The following is a 19660-nucleotide window of genomic DNA, read 5'->3' as shown; positions in this document are numbered from 1 at the left end:
TCCTGACCATCTGTCCAATTTATCCATTTCAATTTAGGACCATTTTTCAGAGAAATAGCACTTTAAAAATGCATTAAAATGCGTTAAAATGCGTTAAAATAACTCCATATAGACGTTGCTGACAGGCACAGATCTAGAATCAGCTTCCCCTCCCCAAATCCTAGCCCTAACCATTGAGGTGAAAAACAAGAAATGACAAATCAGTCTCATCCTACTCCAGTTAAAAAACAGGGCCATTGTGTCTGTGAAGAGGATGAGGGTTCTGATTGGCTGTTGCCTCTACTCCCATGCAGCATAGTGAGTCAGCACTTTTTCCTGTTTTCCAAGGAAGGATGCTCTTCTCTCCTCCTCACTGACCAATGACAGGAGCCACAGAGCATCACTCCCCCTTTTACCCTTTCTCTCCATCCCTCACGTTTCCTTTTTCTCCCAGCCCCCATCCTCTATCCCTCTCCTCCCTCTCCCTCTAGCCCCCCATCCTCTATGCCTCTCCTCCCCTCCCTCCTCTCTCTATCCCTCTCCTTCTAGCCCCCCCCCCTCTTCTATGCCTCTCCTCCCCTCCCTCCCTCCTCTCTCTATCCCTCTCCTTCTAGCCCCCCTTCTATGCCTCTTCTATGCCTCTCCTCCCCTCCCCTCCCTCCTCTCTCTATCCCTCTCCTTCTAGCCCCCCCTCTAGCCTCTTCTATGCCTCTCCTCCCCCCTCCCTCCCTCCCTCCCTCCTCTATCCTCTATCCCTCTCCTTCTAGCCCCCATCTTCTATGCCTCTCCTCCCCTCCCTCCTCTCTCTATCCCTCTCCCTCTAGCCTCCCATCTTCTATGCCTCTCCTCCCCTCCCTCTACCCCCCTCTCCCTTTCTCTCCTCCCCCCTCCCTCCCATCTCTCCTCCCCTCCCTCCTCTCCTCTCTCTATCCCTCTCCCTCTAGCCTCCCATCTTCTATGCCTCTCCTCCCCTCCCTCCTCCCTCTACCCCTCTCCCTTTCTCTCCTCCCCCATCTTTCTCCCCCCACCGTGGTGCAGTGGCACAAACCTGAATCGGCACAAACCCAGTCAGAGCAGAGACCCGTGATCTTAATTCCGAGAGAGAGAGAAACATGGGTCTTACGGTACAGCTTGTCAGATCAAATAAGAAATGTATTCTCTACAACAAGATGTTTCCTAATGGCGTATCCTACATTAGTAGCGTCTTTTGGAGGTGTCCCGTTCACAACTGTGTAAAAGAGTTTCAGTATTGCTCATATACATCATTTGGAAGAGACTGGTCCGTTCTTGTGACTGGTCAGTTCTCATAACAACCGTTTGAGGAAGTTGTGATAACAGTCGGGCTGAGAGAATAGAGATCTACATGGTGCTCAGCCAGTACCTAAAACATGCAGATTGAAGACTTTCTCTTTAGTAAGGCATTCAAACCCCAAACCATCTCAAGTCATTTTAAACCCCTTACACCACTATAGCATGAGTCCATTCTGACAAGTCAACTTCTGGGTGAATCCTAAATAGAATTTTCACTTAAGTCTCCCATTGATATCAATGCATGAAAATCCACTCAAGTGAACGTTAGGATTCCCCCATTAGACAGTAGATAGGAAAGAGGACAGAAGAGAATAGTAATAAACATTCACTATCCAATAACACAAGTGATACAGCATCCATAAAAGCACCTGAAGAAGGAATGGATGAGCTCTTTATAATGGCGCATGGTGAATATTCTTCTGTGCACTGATGATATCTACATAGTCTTTGGTTTCCTTGTCACAGCTCCAACAGGGCCAATTCAATTATTTTGTAAGGAGGGGGTGAATTAAATTGTGACAGTGGCTTAAACCAAAAACCTCCCTTCTTCTCCTGATATCCTTTGTCTTCAAATCCATTAGCCACTTCGACATGAAACATTCAAGAAGAAAAAAAAAACCCAGGTTCATGATGACATGGTAGCTTCCGTCCCGCTGGTTCAGTGAGTTCCTCCCATTTGGTTCGGTCTAAGACCAGAGACTGTGGGGGTGTTAGGGGGAGATGAGGTCTATCTTTTCTATGTGCTGTTATATCCTTCTGTTTCCCTTTAGAATGTCTGTTGGTTGGGACATCTGAGAGTGGTCAACTAGTGACTGGAACATCTGACAAACGTTTCAGAAACGTCTGACAAACGATCAAAAAGAGGGAAATAGGCTGTTGATGATAGTGTGAGTTAGTCCATACACACACACACACACACACACACACACACACACACACTGCTAGGTCTTGACCAGCGGCTGCTCTGATGTCTCCTCAGGTGTCTTGTCTCCTTCCCGAGACTTTTTTCTCTTCTTGTGACCTGAGGAGAAATAAATATAAATATAAATATGCATTTCATTGAAAAACATATATACATTTAAAAACAGATATATATTGACACATATAGATATTAAATTGAAAAACATATATACATTTAAAAACAGATATATATTGACACATATAGATATTAAATTGAAAAACATATATACATTTAAAAACAGATATATATTGACACATATAGATATTAAATTGAAAAACATATATACATTTAAAAACAGATATATATTGACACATATAGATACTAAATTGAAAAAATGTTTACATTTAACAGAGAAAAACCATGTATGGAAAAAATAAATCTAACTGAAACATTATACATTTTTATTTAAAAAATTTTTACATTTAATTGAAAAATATCAACATGTTATTGAAATAAATGTACTATTAATTGAAATAAATATACATTTAAATGGAAAATATATAAATGTAAATTGCAAAAAAGTATCTGCATTTCATTAATACTATTAATTGTGAATCAATGAATTGGACAAAGACAATGTCATTACAACTACTTTGTAAATGGCATTTAGTTCACTACTTCTGACCGGGCTTTTATTGCTTATTTCCTGCAATGTGTTGTGATTTTGGTCCAGTTTCAGCCTTTTACTGAAATGAGAGAGACCATTCTGCTGCTCTTTGGCTCAGAGAGGGACCACGTGGGGTGGGGGGTGTTTAGGACAGTCATTTAGTTAAAGTAGCTCTGTGATACTGAGCAGAGAAACACTCAGTCTGCATCCCAACTGGCACACTGTTCCCTATTAAGTGCACTACTTTTGAACAGGACCCACAGAGCTTTGGGAATGGGGTGCCACTTGGGAGGCTCACTTAACATTCATTCTCCATAGCTCATTCAGCAGTGGGCCAGTCGAGAGAGAAGAGAGAAACACACTAGTTGGCTCTCCTATGTGAGTGTGGGAGAGAGAGGGGAGAGAGAGGGTGAGAGAGAGGGAGATTTTGTGGAGGTCAGAGTGATGGGCCAGAGTGGTACACACACACTGCGAGGGGCCAGGGGTTCCGTTAGGAGGGCCTTCAGAGAAAATACTCTTGGCAGAGGGAGGCAGGGCCCAATGAATGACTGGTTGCTAGGACACAGCTGTTCATGGAGCAGAGGTGCAGGGAAAGAGAAAGGCTCAGGATTTAGACTGTTACTAAGTGTGCATCCCAAATGGCACACTCTACTCCCTATTTAGTGCACTACTTTTGACCAGGACCCATGGGAATGAAGTGCCATTTGGGACGTATCCTAACATGACAAAGTGACCGGTGGAGGGGACACAGGGCGTGGGGTTGTTGGGTTTGTGCCTTCACAGTGGCTGGGTTGAGATTTAAATGGTTGTATGTGTGTGTGGGCAATTGGATTGTCACACAGGTGATAGAATGCAAGAGAGTAAAGGTGTGTGTGTATTTGTGTGTATGCATGCTTGTGTGCGTGTGTACTGGATGTTGTGTATGGTCTGTGTGTGACTCACTGAGTTTGAGCAGTAGTTTCTTGCCCAGTGTGTCCTCTGATCCACTCAGAGACAGAGTACTGATGAAAGAGGAGGGGGCGTCTGTTTCTATAGCAACAGAGGCTGTGTCTGAGAGAGAGAGAGAGAGAGAGAGAGAGAGAGAGAGAGAGAGAGAGAGAGAGAGAGAGAGAGAGAGAGAGTTATCAATCTCCATAGTAAACTGTGGATGTTGTTTCTGTGTTAAATGTCTTCCCTCATCACCAACATCCTCCTTATTCTCCAGTCTTCCATCCCACTCCTTTGTTCCTCCATGTATTCTCTTACCGTTGGTGCCATCCCTCTCTGAGTGCTCCTCTCTGATGTATGAGATCTCATCCATCCTGAGGAACACGGAGTCACTGGGGCTGTTCTGACCGTCTGATTTACTGCCTGTAGGGAGAGACAGGACAGTTATGATACACACAGTCACTGGGGCTGTTCTGACCGTCTGATTTACTGCCTGTAGGGAGAGACAGGACAGTTATGATACACACAGTCACTGGGGCTGTTCTGACCGTCTGATTTACTGCCTGTAGGGAGAGACAGGACAGTTATGATACACACAGTCACTGGGGCTGTTCTGACCGTCTGATTTACTGCCTGTAGGGGGAGACAGGACAGTTATGATACACACAGTCACTGGGGCTGTTCTGACCGTCTGATTTACTGCCTGTAGGGAGAGACAGGACAGTTATGATACACACAGTCACTGGGGCTGTTCTGACCGTCTGATTTACTGCCTGTAGGGAGAGACAGGACAGGACACACAGTCACTATGATTTACTGCCTGTAGGGAGAGACAGGACAGTCACTCACTGGGGCTGTTCTGACCGTCTGATTTACTGCCTGTAGGGGGAGAGACAGGACAGTTATGATACACACAGTCACTGGGGCTGTTCTGACCGTCTGATTTACTGCCTGTAGGGAGAGACAGGACAGTTATGATACACACAGTCACTGGGGCTGTTCTGACCGTCTGATTTACTGCCTGTAGGGAGAGACAGGACAGTTATGATACACACAGTCACTGGGGCTGTTCTGACCGTCTGATTTACTGCCTGTAGGGAGAGACAGGACAGTTATGATACACACAGTCACTGGAGCTGTTCTGACCGTCTGATTTACTGCCTGTAGGGAGAGACAGGACAGTTATGATACACACAGTCACTGGGGCTGTTCTGACCATCTGATTTACTGCCTGTAGGGAGACAGGACAGTTATGATACACACAGTCACTGGGGCTGTTCTGAGTCTGATTTACTGCCTGTAGGGAGAGACAGGACAGTTATGATACACACAGTCACTGGGGCTGTTCTGACCGTCTGATTTACTGCCTGTAGGGAGAGACAGGACAGTTATGATACACACAGTCACTGGGGCTGTTCTGACCGTCTGATTTACTGCCTGTAGGGAGAGACAGGACAGTTATGATACACACAGTCACTGTCACTCTGATTTACTGGGCTGTTCACTGGGGCTGTTCTGACCGTCTGATTTACTGCCTGTAGGGAGAGACAGGACAGTTATGATACACACAGTCACTGGGGCTGTTCTGACCGTCTGATTTACTGCCTGTAGGGAGAGACAGGACAGTTATGATACACACAGTCACTGGGGCTGTTCTGACCGTCTGATTTACTGCCTGTAGGGACAGGACAGTTATGATACACACAGTCACTGGGGCTGTTCTGACCGTCTGATTTACTGCCTGTAGGGGAGAGACAGGACAGTTATGATACACACAGTCACTGGGGCTGTTCTGACCATCTGATTTACTGCCTGTAGGGGAGAGACAGGACAGTTATGAGATACACACAGTCACTGGGGCTGTTCTGACTGTCTGATTTACTGCCTGTAGGGAGAGGACAGTTATGACAGTTATGATACACACAGTCACTGGGGCTGTTCTGACCATCTGATTTACTGCCTGTAGGGAGAGACAGGACAGTTATGATACACACAGTCACTGGGGCTGTTCTGACTGCCTGTCTGATTTACTGCCTGTTTAGGGGGAGACAGGACAGTTATGATACACACAGTCACTGGGGCTGTTCTGACCGTCTGATTTACTGCCTGTAGGGGGAGACAGGACAGTTATGATACACACAGTCACTGGGGCTGTTCTGACCGTCTGATTTACTGCCTGTAGGGAGAGACAGGACAGTTATGATACACACAGTCACTGGGGCTGTTCTGACCGTCTGATTTACTGCCTGTAGGGAGAGACAGGACAGTTATGATACACACAGTCACTGGGGCTGTTCTGACCGTCTGATTTACTGCCTGTAGGGGAGTAAGCAAAGGGAGTAAGTCTATTCTCTCTCTACCTCCCTCCTCCAGTATGGTTGACTTACGGACGATGCGGTTCTTCTCGTTGAGCAGAGAGGTGCTGTGTGGGACGGAGGACTGCTGTCCTCTGGTTCTGGCCGAGCTGGGCCGGGTCTCTCTGGGGGGGAGGAGGTGGTCTCCACTCTGCTCCGGGACAGGGAGGTCGGGAGTGTTCCCGTCTGTGGGCCGGGCGTCTGTGTCGGGGGTCTGGGGGGAGCTGTCCATCAGAGTGGCTGTCAGGGCGTTCTGGTAGTGGCTACGGGTGATCTGGGGTTTAGAAGTCGAAGGTCAGAGAAAGGTCGTAGGTCATAAATAGTCATAGGTCGAAGTTAGAGGCTGTACTGTACCACAGCTCTGACTAAGCTACTAGGTTGCATCACAAATTACACACTTTTTCCTATGAAGTGCACTACTTTTGACCAAGGACCATAGGACTATGTATAAAGTAGTGCACTGTATAAAGAATAGGGTGCTATTTGGGACCTTTATTATTAATTTATTTTATTTGACCTCCTTTCTCTCCCAAATTCAATTACGATCTTGTCTCATCACTGCAACTCCCCAACGGACTCGGTAGAGGCGAAGGTCAAGTCAGGTGTCCTCCAAAACATGACCCGCCAAACCGCGCTCCTTAACGCTCGCCCACTTAACCCGGAAGCCAGTCGCGCCAATGTGTCGGAGGAAACACCGTTCAACTGACGGCCGTAGTCAGCCTGCAGGCGCTCGGCCCGCCACATGGAGACGCTAGAGCGCAATGAGCCAAGGTTCCCCAAATGGTGTTGGAGCAGGTGTATCCAGGTAACGTGAGGTGGGCGGGGCTGTACCGTACCGTAGTCTAGGTAGGCCTACCTTAATGACCTGCAGGTGTGTGAGCTGCCTAACAGAGTAGTCAGGCAGGTAGACGCTCCCCCCTCCGTTGAGTTGGCCCAGACTGCCCCCATACAGCATAGAGTCAGACCGGTCCAGACCACTGCTACGGGAGGGGGATCTGTGGACTGAATCATACAGGATGGTAATGAGTCAGACAGGGATGAGATAGTGTTCTACCTGGTCTATGCAATGGGACAGTCCAGATGATGTCATCTGTTATGTTTCTCATGAAACGTTTTGTTTTCTTTGAGCTTGTAATGTGCTCAGGCTGTTTCTCAATATTCATGTGTTAATGTGAGTGAGTGAGTGAGTGAGTGAGTGAGTGAGTGAGTGAGTGAGTGAGTGATGAGCCAGTTACCTGTGGGCATGATGGCAGGCACCCCGTAGTAGGCGAACGCTCCGTTCTCAAACCTCAGAGCCTCTTTACCAAACTCCACCTCCACACGACCCTGGACACACAGGACAGAGAAATGGTCAAGTTCCCTGATTTGTGTCTAAGCCATATTCTAGAAATGCCAAGCTATATATAAAACCAGGGTTGTTGTAGCAGCCAGCACCTCCACCTGCAGCACATGATATACACTGAGGGTAGAACACATTAGGGACACCTGCTCTTTCCATGACACAGACTGACCAGGTGAATCCAGGTTAAAGCTATAATCCCTTATTGATGTCACTTGTTAAATCCACTTCAATCAGTGTAGATGAAGGGGAGGAGACGGGTTATAGATGGATGTTTAAGCTTTGAGACAGTTGAGACATGGACTGTGTATGTGTGCCGTTCAGAGGGTGAATGGGCAAGACGACATAGTTAAGTTCCTTTGAACGGGTAGTACAGTAGGCGCCAGGCGCACCGGTTTGAGTCAAGAACTGCAACGCTGCTGGGTTGTTCACGCTCAACAGTTCCGGTGTGTATCGAGAATGTTCCACCACCAAAAGGACGTCCAGCCAACTGTGGGAAGCACTGGAGTCAACATGGACCAGCTCCCTGTGGAACGCTTTCGACACCTCGTACATGCCTCGATGAATTGAGGCTGTTCTGAGGGCAAAAGGAGGTGTAACTCAATATTAGCAAGGTGTTCCTAATGTTTTGTTCACTCGGTGTCTCTCTGTGTGGGATCGAATTCTTTTCTGCTTTGACACACTTATCTCCTCACCGTCCTGTCAGTTCTCTACTCTCCTATCAATATCATACATCAAATCAATTTGATTTATCGCTAAGGGACAATTATTGCGGGCGTTTATACCTGTAGTAACAGGATGAAGTAGTCAACAGGTTTGTTTCTCTGAAACAGGAAGTGCTGTGGGGCCAGTTTGTTCTTGTCATCGTAGCTCAGCTCCTGGACCACACTGGGGTGTTTAATGAGACGCAGTAAGATCTTCTCTGATAGGTGGGCTGGCTTGAAGGGCTCCACCTCTACAGGAGGTGGGAGAGAGGGAGGGAGGGAGGGAGGGAGGGAGGGAGGGAGGGAGGGAGGAGGGAGGGAGGGAGGGAGGGGAGGGAGGGAGAGAGTGAGGAATAGAAGAGGTAGGAGGAGAGGGTAGTAAAAGGGGAGAGATGAAAGAGGGATAGAGAGGAAGACATGAGAGAGTCAGTGGAAAAGTAATAAGAAAAAGGTCATTTGTAATAACTGGTAAACATTCTTTACTATTCAATGGGTTGTTTTTTACCAGGCCTCAAATTGAGAACAACTTACTTCCACAGAGATGATATATTTCATTATTTAACACTCAGGAAGTGACCTCACAGTGGACAGGAAGTGACATCACAGTGGGCCTACCTGTGGAGAGGAAGCGGTGCGTGGCGAGGAGGAGCTGGGGAGAGATCTTCACCTTCATCTCGTTCTCCGACAGCTTAAAGATGGAGAAGTCCTGCTGCTTCCTCTCATGGTGAGAAACACGACGCTTAGAACGGTTATCAGCTGTAGAGGAAGACAACACTTAGAGAGGTTATCAGCTGTAGAGGGAGACACAACACTTAGAGAGCTTATCAGCTGTAGAGGGAGACAACACTTAGAGAGGTTATCAGCTGTAGAGGGAGACAACACTTAGAGAGGTTATCAGCTGTAGAGGGAGACAACACTTAGAGAGGTTATCAGCTGTAGAGGGAGACAACACTTAGAGAGGTTATCAGCTGTAGAGGAAGACAACACTTAGAGAGGTTATCAGCTGTAGAGGAAGACAACACTTAGAGAGGTTATCAGCTGTAGAGGAGACAACACATAGAGAGGTTATCAGCTTAGATCAGCTGTAGAGGTTATCAGCTGTAGAGGGAGACACAACACTTAGAGAGGTTATCAGCTGTAGAGGAGAGACAACACTTAGAGAGGTTATCAGCTGTAGAGGGAGACAACACTTAGAGAGGTTATCAGCTGTAGAGGGAGACACTTAGAGAGGTTATCAGCTGTAGAGACACAACACTTAGAGAGGTTATCAGCTGTAGAGGGAGACAACACTTAGAGAGGTTATCAGCTGTAGAGGGAGACAACACTTAGAGAGGTTATCAGCTGTAGAGGGAGACAACACTTAGAGAGGTTATCAGCTGTAGAGGGAGACACAACACTTAGAGAGGTTATCAGCTGTAGAGGGAGACAACACTTAGAGAGGTTATCAGCTGTAGAGGGAGACACAACACTTAGAGAGGTTATCAGCTGTAGAGGGAGACACAACACTTAGAGAGGTTATCAGCTGTAGAGGGAGACAACACTTAGAGAGGTTATCAGCTGTAGGGGAGACAACACTGAGACAGCTGTAGACACATGGATGGGTTATCAGCTGTAGACAGACAGAGGGTTATCAGCTGTACACAACACTTAGAGACGTTATCAGCTGTAGAGGGAGACACACACACATCAGCTTGAGAATCAGCAGTTATTGTGTGTGTGTGAGAGTGTTATCAGTGTGTGTGTGTGGTGTGTGTGTGTGTGTGTGTGTACGTACTGTAGAGGTCAGTCTCGTCCAGTATCTCTGACTTGATGATCTCCTCTATAACGTCCTCCAGGGTCACGATGCCCATGACCTCATAAAAGGGGTCACCCTCACCCTCGTTGTTGACCCGCTGGACGATGGCCAGGTGGGACTTGCCTGTAGAGAGACAGGATATGACATCATAATACTACCCTAACCTGTGGGACTTAGCTAACAAACATGGAGGGGATAGACTTTGTGGGAGGTGAAACTACAACATAAAACAACGTCATTTTTTAGTATACAAATCATGTATGTATTTAAATGTATTTATTTTGGCTGTGTAAAGGGATCTAACTACGTGAATGGGGTCTGAGGTAAGGGGAATAGCAAGAGAGGAAAACCAATTGGTGGAGTCAACAGATCTCCCGTGACATGTTCCTGAGGAGATAAATAAACAAACAAAGAAAGGCACTTGTCTTTTCCTACTAACACTGACTTTGCTGATAAATACTTTGTTGAGGGAAAATGTACTTACTATGACTGTGATGTGGTTGTCTCACCTAGCTATCATAAGATGAATGCACTAACTGTAAGTCTCTCTGGATCAGAGTGTCTGCTAAATGACGCACTAAGTGTAAGTCTCTCTGGATCAGAGTGTCTGCTAAATGACTCACTAACTGTAAGTCTCTCTGGATCAGAGTGTCTGCTAAATGACTCACTAACTGTAAGTCTCTCTGGATCAGAGTGTCTGCTAAATGACTCACTAACTGTAAGTCTCTCTGGATCAGAGTGTCTGCTAAATGACGCACTAACTGTAAGTCTCTCTGGATCAGAGTGTCTGCTAAATGACTCACTAACTGTAAGTCTCTCTGGATCAGAGTGTCTGCTAAATGACTCACTAACTGTAAGTCTCTCTGGATCAGAGTGTCTGCTAAATGACTCACTAACTGTAAGTCTCTCTGGATCAGAGTGTCTGCTAAATGACGCACTAACTGTAAGTCTCTCTGGATCAGAGTGTCTGCTAAATGACTCACTAACTGTAAGTCTCTCTGGATCAGAGTGTCTGCTAAATGACTCACTAACTGTAAGTCTCTCTGGATCAGAGTGTCTGCTCAAATGACTCACTAACTGTAAGTCTCTCTGGATCAGAGTGTCTGCTAAATGACTCACTAACTGTAAGTCTCTGGATCTGGATCAGAGTGTCTGCTGGATGACTCACTAAAACTGTAAGTCTCTCTGGATCAGAGTGTCTGCTAAATGACTCACTAACTGTAAGTCTCTGGATCAGAGTGTCTGCTAAATGACTCACTAACTGTAAGTCTCTCTGGATCAGTGTCTGCTAAATGACTCACTAACTGTAAGTCTCTGGATCAGAGTGTCTGCTAAATGACTCACTAACTGTAAGTCTCTCTGGATCAGAGTGTCTGCTAAATGACTCACTAACTGTAAGTCTCTCTGGATCAGAGTGTCTGCTAAATGACTCACTAACTGTAAGTCTCTCTGGATCAGAGTGTCTGCTAAATGACTCACTAACTGTAAGTCTCTCTGGATCAGAGTGTCTGCTAAATGACTCACTAACTGTAAGTCTCTCTGGATCAGAGTGTCTGCTAAATGACTCACTCTCTGGAACTGTAAATGTCTAACTGTAAGTCTGGATCAGAGTGTCTGCTAAATGACTCACTAACTGTAAGTCTCTCTGGATCAGAGTGTCTGCTAAATGACTCACTAACTGTAAGTCTCTCTGGATCAGAGTGTCTGCTAAATGACGCACTAACTGTAAGTCTCTCTGGATCAGAGTGTCTGCTAAATGACTCACTAACTGTAAGTCTCTCTGGATCAGAGTGTCTGCTAAATGACTCACTAACTGTAAGTCTCTCTGGATCAGAGTGTCTGCTAAATGACTCACTAACTGTAAGTCTCTCTGGATCAGAGTGTCTGCTAAATGACTCACTAACTGTAAGTCTCTCTGGATCAGAGTGTCTGCTAAATGACTCACTAACTGTAAGTCTCTGGATCAGAGTGTCTGCTAAATGACTCACTAACTGTAAGTCTCTCTGGATCAGAGTGTCTGCTAAATGACTCACTAACTGTAAGTCTCTCTGGATCAGAGTGTCTGCTAAATGACTCACTAACTGTAAGTCTCTCTGGATCAGAGTGTCTGCTCAATGACTCACTAACTGTAAGTCTCTCTGGATCAGAGTGTCTGCTAAATGACGCACTAACTGTAAGTCTCTCTGGATCAGAGTGTCTGCTCAATGACTCACTACTGTAAGTCTCTCTGGATCAGAGTGTCTGCTAAATGACTCACTAACTGTAAGTCTCTCTGGATTAGAGTGTCTGCTAAATGACTCACTAACTGTAAGTCTCTGGATCAGAGTGTCTGCTAAATGACTCACTAACTGTAAGTCTCTCTGGATCAGAGTGTCTGCTAAATGACTCACTACTGTAAGTCTCTCTGGATCAGAGTGTCTGCTAAATGACTCACTAACTGTAAGTCTCTCTGGATCAGAGTGTCTGCTAAATGACTCACTAACTGTAAGTCTCTCTGGATCAGAGTGTCTGCTAAATGACTCACTAACTGTAAGTCTCTCTGGATCAGAGTGTCACTGAAACACAAACACACAGACTACATCTACCATGAGGCCACAGGAATAGAAGCAGTAAGCGATCTAGTAGAAACACAACAGGGGGGTGTATTCATTAGAGCACACCGTAGCAACTCATTGCACAACATTTGGAAATGGAAGAAATAACCCTCCCCGTTTTGTTCAGTGTGCTTCCGTTTGGTTTCTAGAGAATACACACTCCTGGGTCATCGCCCAGTGACACACCAATACCCAGGAGGCCCTAGTGACGCCAATCTTCCCAGCAGAGGGATGATGCACAGCTATTTCCTATTTAGTGCACCAGGGCCCACAGAGAACGAGAGGGAAACAATCAAACTGGGTGCCATTTGGGATGCACAAATGGGGGAGGAGTCATCTCCATGGTAACAGGGGGGTATTATTAGAGACACAGCCAGAGTAAATGGGGAATCGTTTAAGATAAACAGTCTAGTTGATTTGTTAGTTAGATATGGTCTATTTCTGCTACTGTTTGTTGATGTTAAAGGTTCTGTGAGATGGTGATTTAGATGGAAGGAATGGGAGGCTGGTTCATTGTGTTTGTTTGTGAATGAGTGAGGAGAGGAGAAGAAGAGGGAGGAGGAGAATAGAGGGGAGGTAGGGGTTGGAGGGGGTAGGGGGTGGGAGGGGGCGTGCAGGGTGATTGAGTTGTACAGAGACTGCTCAGGGCTCCCCCTGGAGAGAGAGGGAGGGGACAGAGAGACAGAGAGAGAGGAAGAGTGAGAGAGAGACTGCACTGCAGACACCAGCAGCTGAAGATTACATCATCAGCCATTATGTAACACAGTCAACACCTAACACACATCCTTGAACACAGCTGCAGCTACCCTCTCTTTCTCTCTCTCACACACACACAGCTGCAGCCCCCCCCAACAGCGCCCACAAGAGATCTCCTTGCTGTTCCTACTGTGCTCCCCTCTCTTTGCCCACTCTGGCTGTCTCTCACTCTGACTGTGTCTCACTCTGACTGTGTCTCACTCTGACTGTGTCTCACTCTGACTGCGTCTCACTCTGACTGCGTCTCACTCTTACTGTGTCTCACTCTGACTGTGTCTCACTCTGACTGTCTCTCACTCTGACTGTGTCTCACTCTGACTGTGTCTCACTCTGACTGTCTCACTCTGACTGTGTCTCACTCTGACTGTCTCTCACTCTGACTGTCTCTCACTCTGACTGTGTCTCACTCTGACTGTGTCTCACTCTGTGTCTGTGTCTCACTCTGACTGTGTCTCACTCTGACTGTGTCTGACTGTGTCTCACTCTGACTGTGTCTCACTCTGACTGTGTCTCACTCTGACTGTGTCTCACTCTGACTGTCTCTCACTCTGACTGTGTCTCACTCTGACTGTGTCTCACTCTGACTGTCTCTCACTCTGACTGTGTCTCACTCTGACTGTGTCTCACTCTGACTGTGTCTCACTCTGACTGTGTCTCACTCTGACTGTGTCTCACTCTGACTGGGGGAGAGAGTGAGAAAGAGGGAGAGAGAAAGAAAGAGAGAGAGAATGAGAGAGAAAGAGAGCGAGAGGAAAAGAGAGAGAGAAAGAGAGAGAGAGAGAGAGAGAGAGAGAGAGAGAGAGAAAGAAAGGAGAGAGAGAATGAGAGAGAAAGGAAAAGAGAGAGAGAGAGAGAGAGAGAGAGAGAGAGAGAGAGAGAGAGAGAGAGAGAGAGAGAGAGAGAAAGAGAGGAGAGAGAGAATGAGAGAGAAAGGAAGAGAGTGAGAGGAAAAGAGAGCGAGAGGGAGAGAGAGAGAGAGAGAGAGAGAGAGGGAGAGAGAGAGAGAATGAGAGAGAAAGGAAAAGAGAGAGAGAGTAATGGGTTAACATGGAGAGTAGGGTTGTCAATTCCATTTCAATTAAGAAAGTAAACCAAATTCCAAGTCCAAATGTTCCTCATTGAAGAGAATTAGAAGAGAGAGATATTCTGTCAGATCTTTATATGGGTTGGGTCAGCTCTTACACACATGCTATTTCAATGTTTGGTTTGATGTGATAATCAGCTCCCACACCTAGTGTCTCTAGGCTTTAGCTCAGCTCCCACACCTAGTGTCTCTAGGCTTTAGCTTAGCTCCCACACCTAGTGTCTCTAGGCTTTAGCTCAGCTCCCACACCTAGTGTCTCTAGGCTTTAGCTTAGCTCCCACACCTAGTGTCTCTAGGCTTTAGCTCAGCTCCCACACCTAGTGTCTCTAGGCTTTATCTCAGCTCCCACCTACCTAGTGCTCTCTAGGCTTTAGCTCAGCTCCCACACCTAGCTGTGTCTCTAGGCTTTAGCTCAGCTCCCACACCTAGTGTCTCTAGGCTTTAGCTCAGCTCCCACACCTAGTGTCTCTAGGCTTTAGCTCAGCTCCCACACCTAGTGTCTCTAGGCTTTAGCTCAGCTCCCACACCTAGTGTCTCTAGGCTTTAGCTCAGCTCCCACACCTAGTGTTTCTAGGCTTTAGCTCAGCTCCCACACCTAGTGTCTCTAGGCTTTAGCTCAGCTCCCACACCTAGTGTCTCTAGGCTTTAGTTCAGTGTTGGAATACACTCTTGTGCACTTGCTTATAAAGGCTACAGACACTGTGGTAGGGAGGGAGTAGTCTGTTGTACTGGCGCTTTGCTGATTTCTGACTAAATGGGGTTGCAGCATCACCACACACAGTCATGGCCTCTCTCTCTCTCTCTCACACACACACACACACACACACACACACACACACACACACACACACACACACACACACACACACACACACACACACACACACACACACACACACACACACACACACACACACACACACACACTGTGGCTGTGTTGAATGCAGCATCACAGAGGACAGATGAAGAGAGAGAGAGGGAGGGAGGGAGAGAAAGAGGGCGAAAGTGTATTCTGAATATTTAATGTCTTCTCTCTGGGGGGCGGAGCGATGGATGGGTGGAGGGAGAGAGGGGAGGGGGTGTCATGACAGGAAAGGACATTCTAAAGATAACAGCCTTTTATGTCTCTCTCTCTGTCACCATGACATTCTCATCCCTCTGTCTCTCTGTCAAGCTTGTGCTCTCAATTCAATTCAAAACGCTCTCTCTTAAACACACACACACACACACACACACACAGTTTTGTTATCTATTAATTTGTGTGGATTATACTGAGTGCTGATCTAGGATCAGGTCCCTCTTGTCCATGTAATATAATTCTTTATGTGATCTAAAAGGAGAAACTGACCCAAGATCAGCACTACTTCTCTGAGATGCTTTATGAATACGGGTCGAGACAGTGTAAACACATACATCTACTGAAGGTGTCCTTCATGTGTTCCTCTAGTACAGCCTCTGCATGCAACAACATGAGAAACGCTGACACTGCCTTCTTCCCCCATAAACAGACACAGACCACATGGCAACATGGCGCCCTGCTATTGGTCAACAGGAGACACACCCACCAAGCCACCTTACCTGCCCATATCATCATAAATTGCCCATAAGGAATAGGCTATATCCAAGGCTGTATTCCAAACGGCACCCTATTCTCTTTGTAGTAGACTATCACTGGGATGGGATATCCCTGTTAGTCACACTATGGTACAGCGCCTCTTATGAGCAGACAACCGTTGTTTCCACAGAGAGAATCTCACTGAAGTTACTTTATATCACTACGTTGACACTGGTTGGCCCGACATGTAAACTGGTGTAGTCTATGGAGATTAACAATAGGAGCTTAAACCAGTGACTCGGCCAAGAAGGGAGAGAGAGGAGGGGGGGGAGAGACGGGGAGAAAGAGAAAGAGTGAGGGGGGAGTGGGATGGAGCCAGAGAGAGGGAGGGAGAAAAGTAAAGATAGAGAGTGAGAGGAGAGACACAATCATTATACTATCTTTTCTAGAGTTTCTTGGGTGATCTTACTTCCCCCCCCTCCTTACCCTTCTTGAACTCCTCCAGCATGGCGTCCAGTTTGGTGTCGTTGAACACACAGTGCATGGGGTGTTTATAGAACTGTGTTATGGTCTTCAGATGGGTACAGTCATCCGGGTCAACGAACGCCAAGTCCTTCACGAACAGAATATCCACAATGTTCGACCGCAAGTTTTCGAACACCGGGATGCGCGTGTAGCCGCTCTGCATAATCTCCGACATGGTGTTGAAGTCTAGCACCGCTTCCGAGGTGAGCATGAAGCAGTCGGTTAGCGGAGTCAGAACATCTTCTACGGTCTTGGTCCGGAGCTCGAGCGCGCCTTGTATGATGTTGAGCTCCTCTTTAACCAGGTCGTGGTACGGGTCGGTCACGCGCAGCATCTCAAGGAGTTTTTCCCGCGTATAAAAGTTACTGATCTCCTGGTGGAGGATGAAGTCGAGGAGTTTACTGATGGGGTAGGAGATGGGGAAGGAGAGAACCATGAGAAGACGGGTTACCCAGATGGTTTTGGACGCAATGGCCAGGCCGTGCCGCGACGCAACAGAGTGTGGCAGGATCTCCCCAATGAAAAAGATCCCAAACGCGCAGATAATGGTGGACAACCAGGTCATCCCCAGGATCTGACACATCCACACTGCGAGCGCCGCGTTGATCAGCGCGTTGCCCAGCAGCAAAGTGCACAGTACGTAGTTACCGTGCCGCCGCACGGACTCGATTTTCCTCGCGTATTTCTGCTCCTTGTCCGTGCCGCTGTTCTGCAGAACCTGGAGTTCCACCGGGTCCAACGCCAGCAGACTGAGGTTCAGGCCACTGAAGAGCGCCGAGAGGGCCAGTAACAGAACCGATACTAACACTTGAAGCCAGAGGTCCGGTTCGGCCCCGCGCTCCACCACGGCGACCCAGAAATCCCGGGTCCGGTAGTGCTCCCATTTGGACCCGTCGAAGGCGCAAATCGAATAGTACTTCATCTTCTCTCCCCTGCGCAGGTTCTTAGCCAATACTTCCACCAACACGGAGTTCTGACTCGAAGCGGACTTGAAAGAGCCCAAGATCTCAATATCCGAGCTCCTGGCGTTTTTATCCATGCACATATTCCGCTTCGGGTGGACCTGCCCCTCTCTCCCCGGCCTCGGCTCCTCGATGAATGCTATCCAGGGAGCGGCGTTGGCTCTGGCCCCAGCGGTCCGGTTGAGCCTCTGTGGGGATGAGGCGTAGTAGACCCGCAGCATGAAGCGGGTTCCCTCCGTGGCTTTCAGCACCCCGTCGTCCACGGACAGCTCTCCCCCGGTCTCCTCCGGACGGAAGCCGAGCAGGGCGAGGGACGGGGAGGGGATGAGGCAGAGGGAGAGGAGAGAGAGGAACAGCAGCCGGGCTGGGGAGAAGGGTACCCTGGGGAAGAGGGGGGCGGTTCGGGACCGGGCAGCTACATCTTCCGCAGCCATGATGCAGAGTGAGATTCTCCGCCACACTACAGATGCGAACCGACCGTGTCACGTGGCGGTGGCGCGCTCACACTCCATCTGCCGGTGGTGGGTGGGGGACCAGTTCCGTTACAGCAGCTGCATTTCCCGGTGTTGTTGTTGATGCTGATGATGCTTCTCTACTCTACTACACCATGCAGCTAACGGGGCGGGTGGCTGGCTGGCCGCCTGTAGTCAAGTCCTTGTTTTGGTGGGCGAGAGAATTCACCAGAATTATGTAGTGACGTAATGCAATTTTGCACGAAGATGCCGGCTACGAATGCCAATAGGCACACGTACCGAGACACACGTACCGAGACACACGTACCGAGACACACGTTGAGACACACGTACTGAGACACACGTACTGAGACACACGTACTGAGACACACGTACTGAGACACACGTACTGAGACACACAGAAACAGGACACAGGAAGTTTCCATTCCAGATTACTTCCCCAGTAATTGTCCAGTGGTGAATATAATAAGACTTAATGATCAGATTCCTTATCAACCCCCCCACTCTGTCTAGCTGTTCTACTCTCTACACCCAAACTGAATCTGTTTTTACGCACGGACAAATAGCAGCCTATGCTACTACCTGCACTGCACCTACAAAAACATCATTCCAAAGATGTCTATGTTTTTGTTCAGTGGGTTTATAATTACGTAAACAGCGTAGTCATCCTACTGGTATGTCTATCTGTCTGTCTCTCTGTTATATTCCCATAACAACACTTTCTGGGCAGACGGAATGGAAACAAAAATAACTGCTAAAAGAATGTCGTGGATCGGATGTGGCTTTTATGAAACTATTATCTCTCTCTCTCTCCCACTCTGCATCTCTTTCTCGCTCGCACTCTGCCTGTTTCTCTCCCAATTCTCTCTTTATCCTACCTATCTCCCTCACCCCCCCCCCTCTCTCATCCATGAACAAAAGGCTGAGGAGCAGTATATTGTTGTGTAGAGTTGGCCGAGGCACAGCCTGGCTCAGTAAACAGCTCTCCCTGATCAGCGCCAAGGCCAGGACTCTTTCAGACACACAGACCATGCTCAGAATGGTGATTATGCCTCCAGACTACACAAAGGTTCTATATAGAACCAAAAAGGGTTATATCGCTTGCTTCATGTATGGAACCCCTAAAAGTTCCATAGAGAACCCCAAATAACCCCTTTTTCTAAGAGCATACCTAGAACCAGTACCTGGTATAGTTTGAGGATAATATTAATAATATATATATTTTTAAAGACATTATGCAAAGTAATCTGATGTGAAGCAATATCATTATGTGAATTAGGACTATTGGGATTTCAACGTGGATCACTTGTGAGTTGTCTTGTGTGTCGTCATAATATCATGATTGTAATATATCGGCGATAATCTCCAGAAGACGGCGGTATTGTACAACATATGATAATATGTGTGCTAACAATAATTCATGATAATCTATCCATCTTTACCTATAACTGATTGAAGCCCTGGTCATAGCTGTAGTAATATTACATATTCTATAGATTCATGATCCATGATCCTCATAATAAATGACATCACCCAGGTTCCAAAGAAACGTTATGATTTGCATATGGATATAGTATGCGAGATTTGGTCATTTAACAAAAACATTATCACTCATATCGGTAAGTAGCCTACTTTCTGAGGTTTGTTTTTCTAAACATCAAAAATACTAATCTTTCTTTAGATTAGTGGATGGCTACATCTCATTATTTTAATACTCTTTTGAATATTCGATGA

The 19660-nt window shown here is 47.0% G+C and overlaps 1 protein-coding gene across 2 annotated transcripts; it reads right to left on the bottom strand.

Annotated features, from left to right (window-relative positions):
- Window positions 1-1113: 1113 nt before the first annotated feature.
- Window positions 1114-18239, bottom strand: LOC112230190 (metal transporter CNNM1-like). 2 transcript variants are annotated; one of them, XM_042317128.1, is made up of 10 exons: window positions 16453-18239; window positions 9957-10100; window positions 8798-8938; window positions 8264-8433; window positions 7375-7465; window positions 6996-7141; window positions 6173-6413; window positions 4104-4208; window positions 3801-3908; window positions 1114-2311 (listed from the first exon to the last, which is right to left on the bottom strand). In XM_042317128.1, the coding sequence occupies exons 1-10, from the start codon at window positions 17885-17887 to the stop codon at window positions 2232-2234; spliced, it is 2661 nt and encodes an 886-aa protein (XP_042173062.1). In that variant the 5' UTR covers window positions 17888-18239; the 3' UTR covers window positions 1114-2231. The 2 variants fall into 2 exon arrangements, with proteins under 2 accessions (XP_042173062.1, XP_042173063.1); XM_042317129.1 differs by lacking the exons at window positions 1114-2311; window positions 3801-3908; window positions 4104-4208 and adding an exon at window positions 5837-6101.
- Window positions 18240-19660: the final 1421 nt, after the last annotated feature.

This window comes from Oncorhynchus tshawytscha, unplaced genomic scaffold (assembly GCF_018296145.1).
Source record: "Oncorhynchus tshawytscha isolate Ot180627B unplaced genomic scaffold, Otsh_v2.0 Un_contig_3970_pilon_pilon, whole genome shotgun sequence".
In the NCBI taxonomy this organism is placed as follows: Eukaryota; Metazoa; Chordata; class Actinopteri; order Salmoniformes; family Salmonidae; genus Oncorhynchus; species Oncorhynchus tshawytscha.
This window is presented reverse-complemented; position numbering and strand designations above follow the sequence as displayed.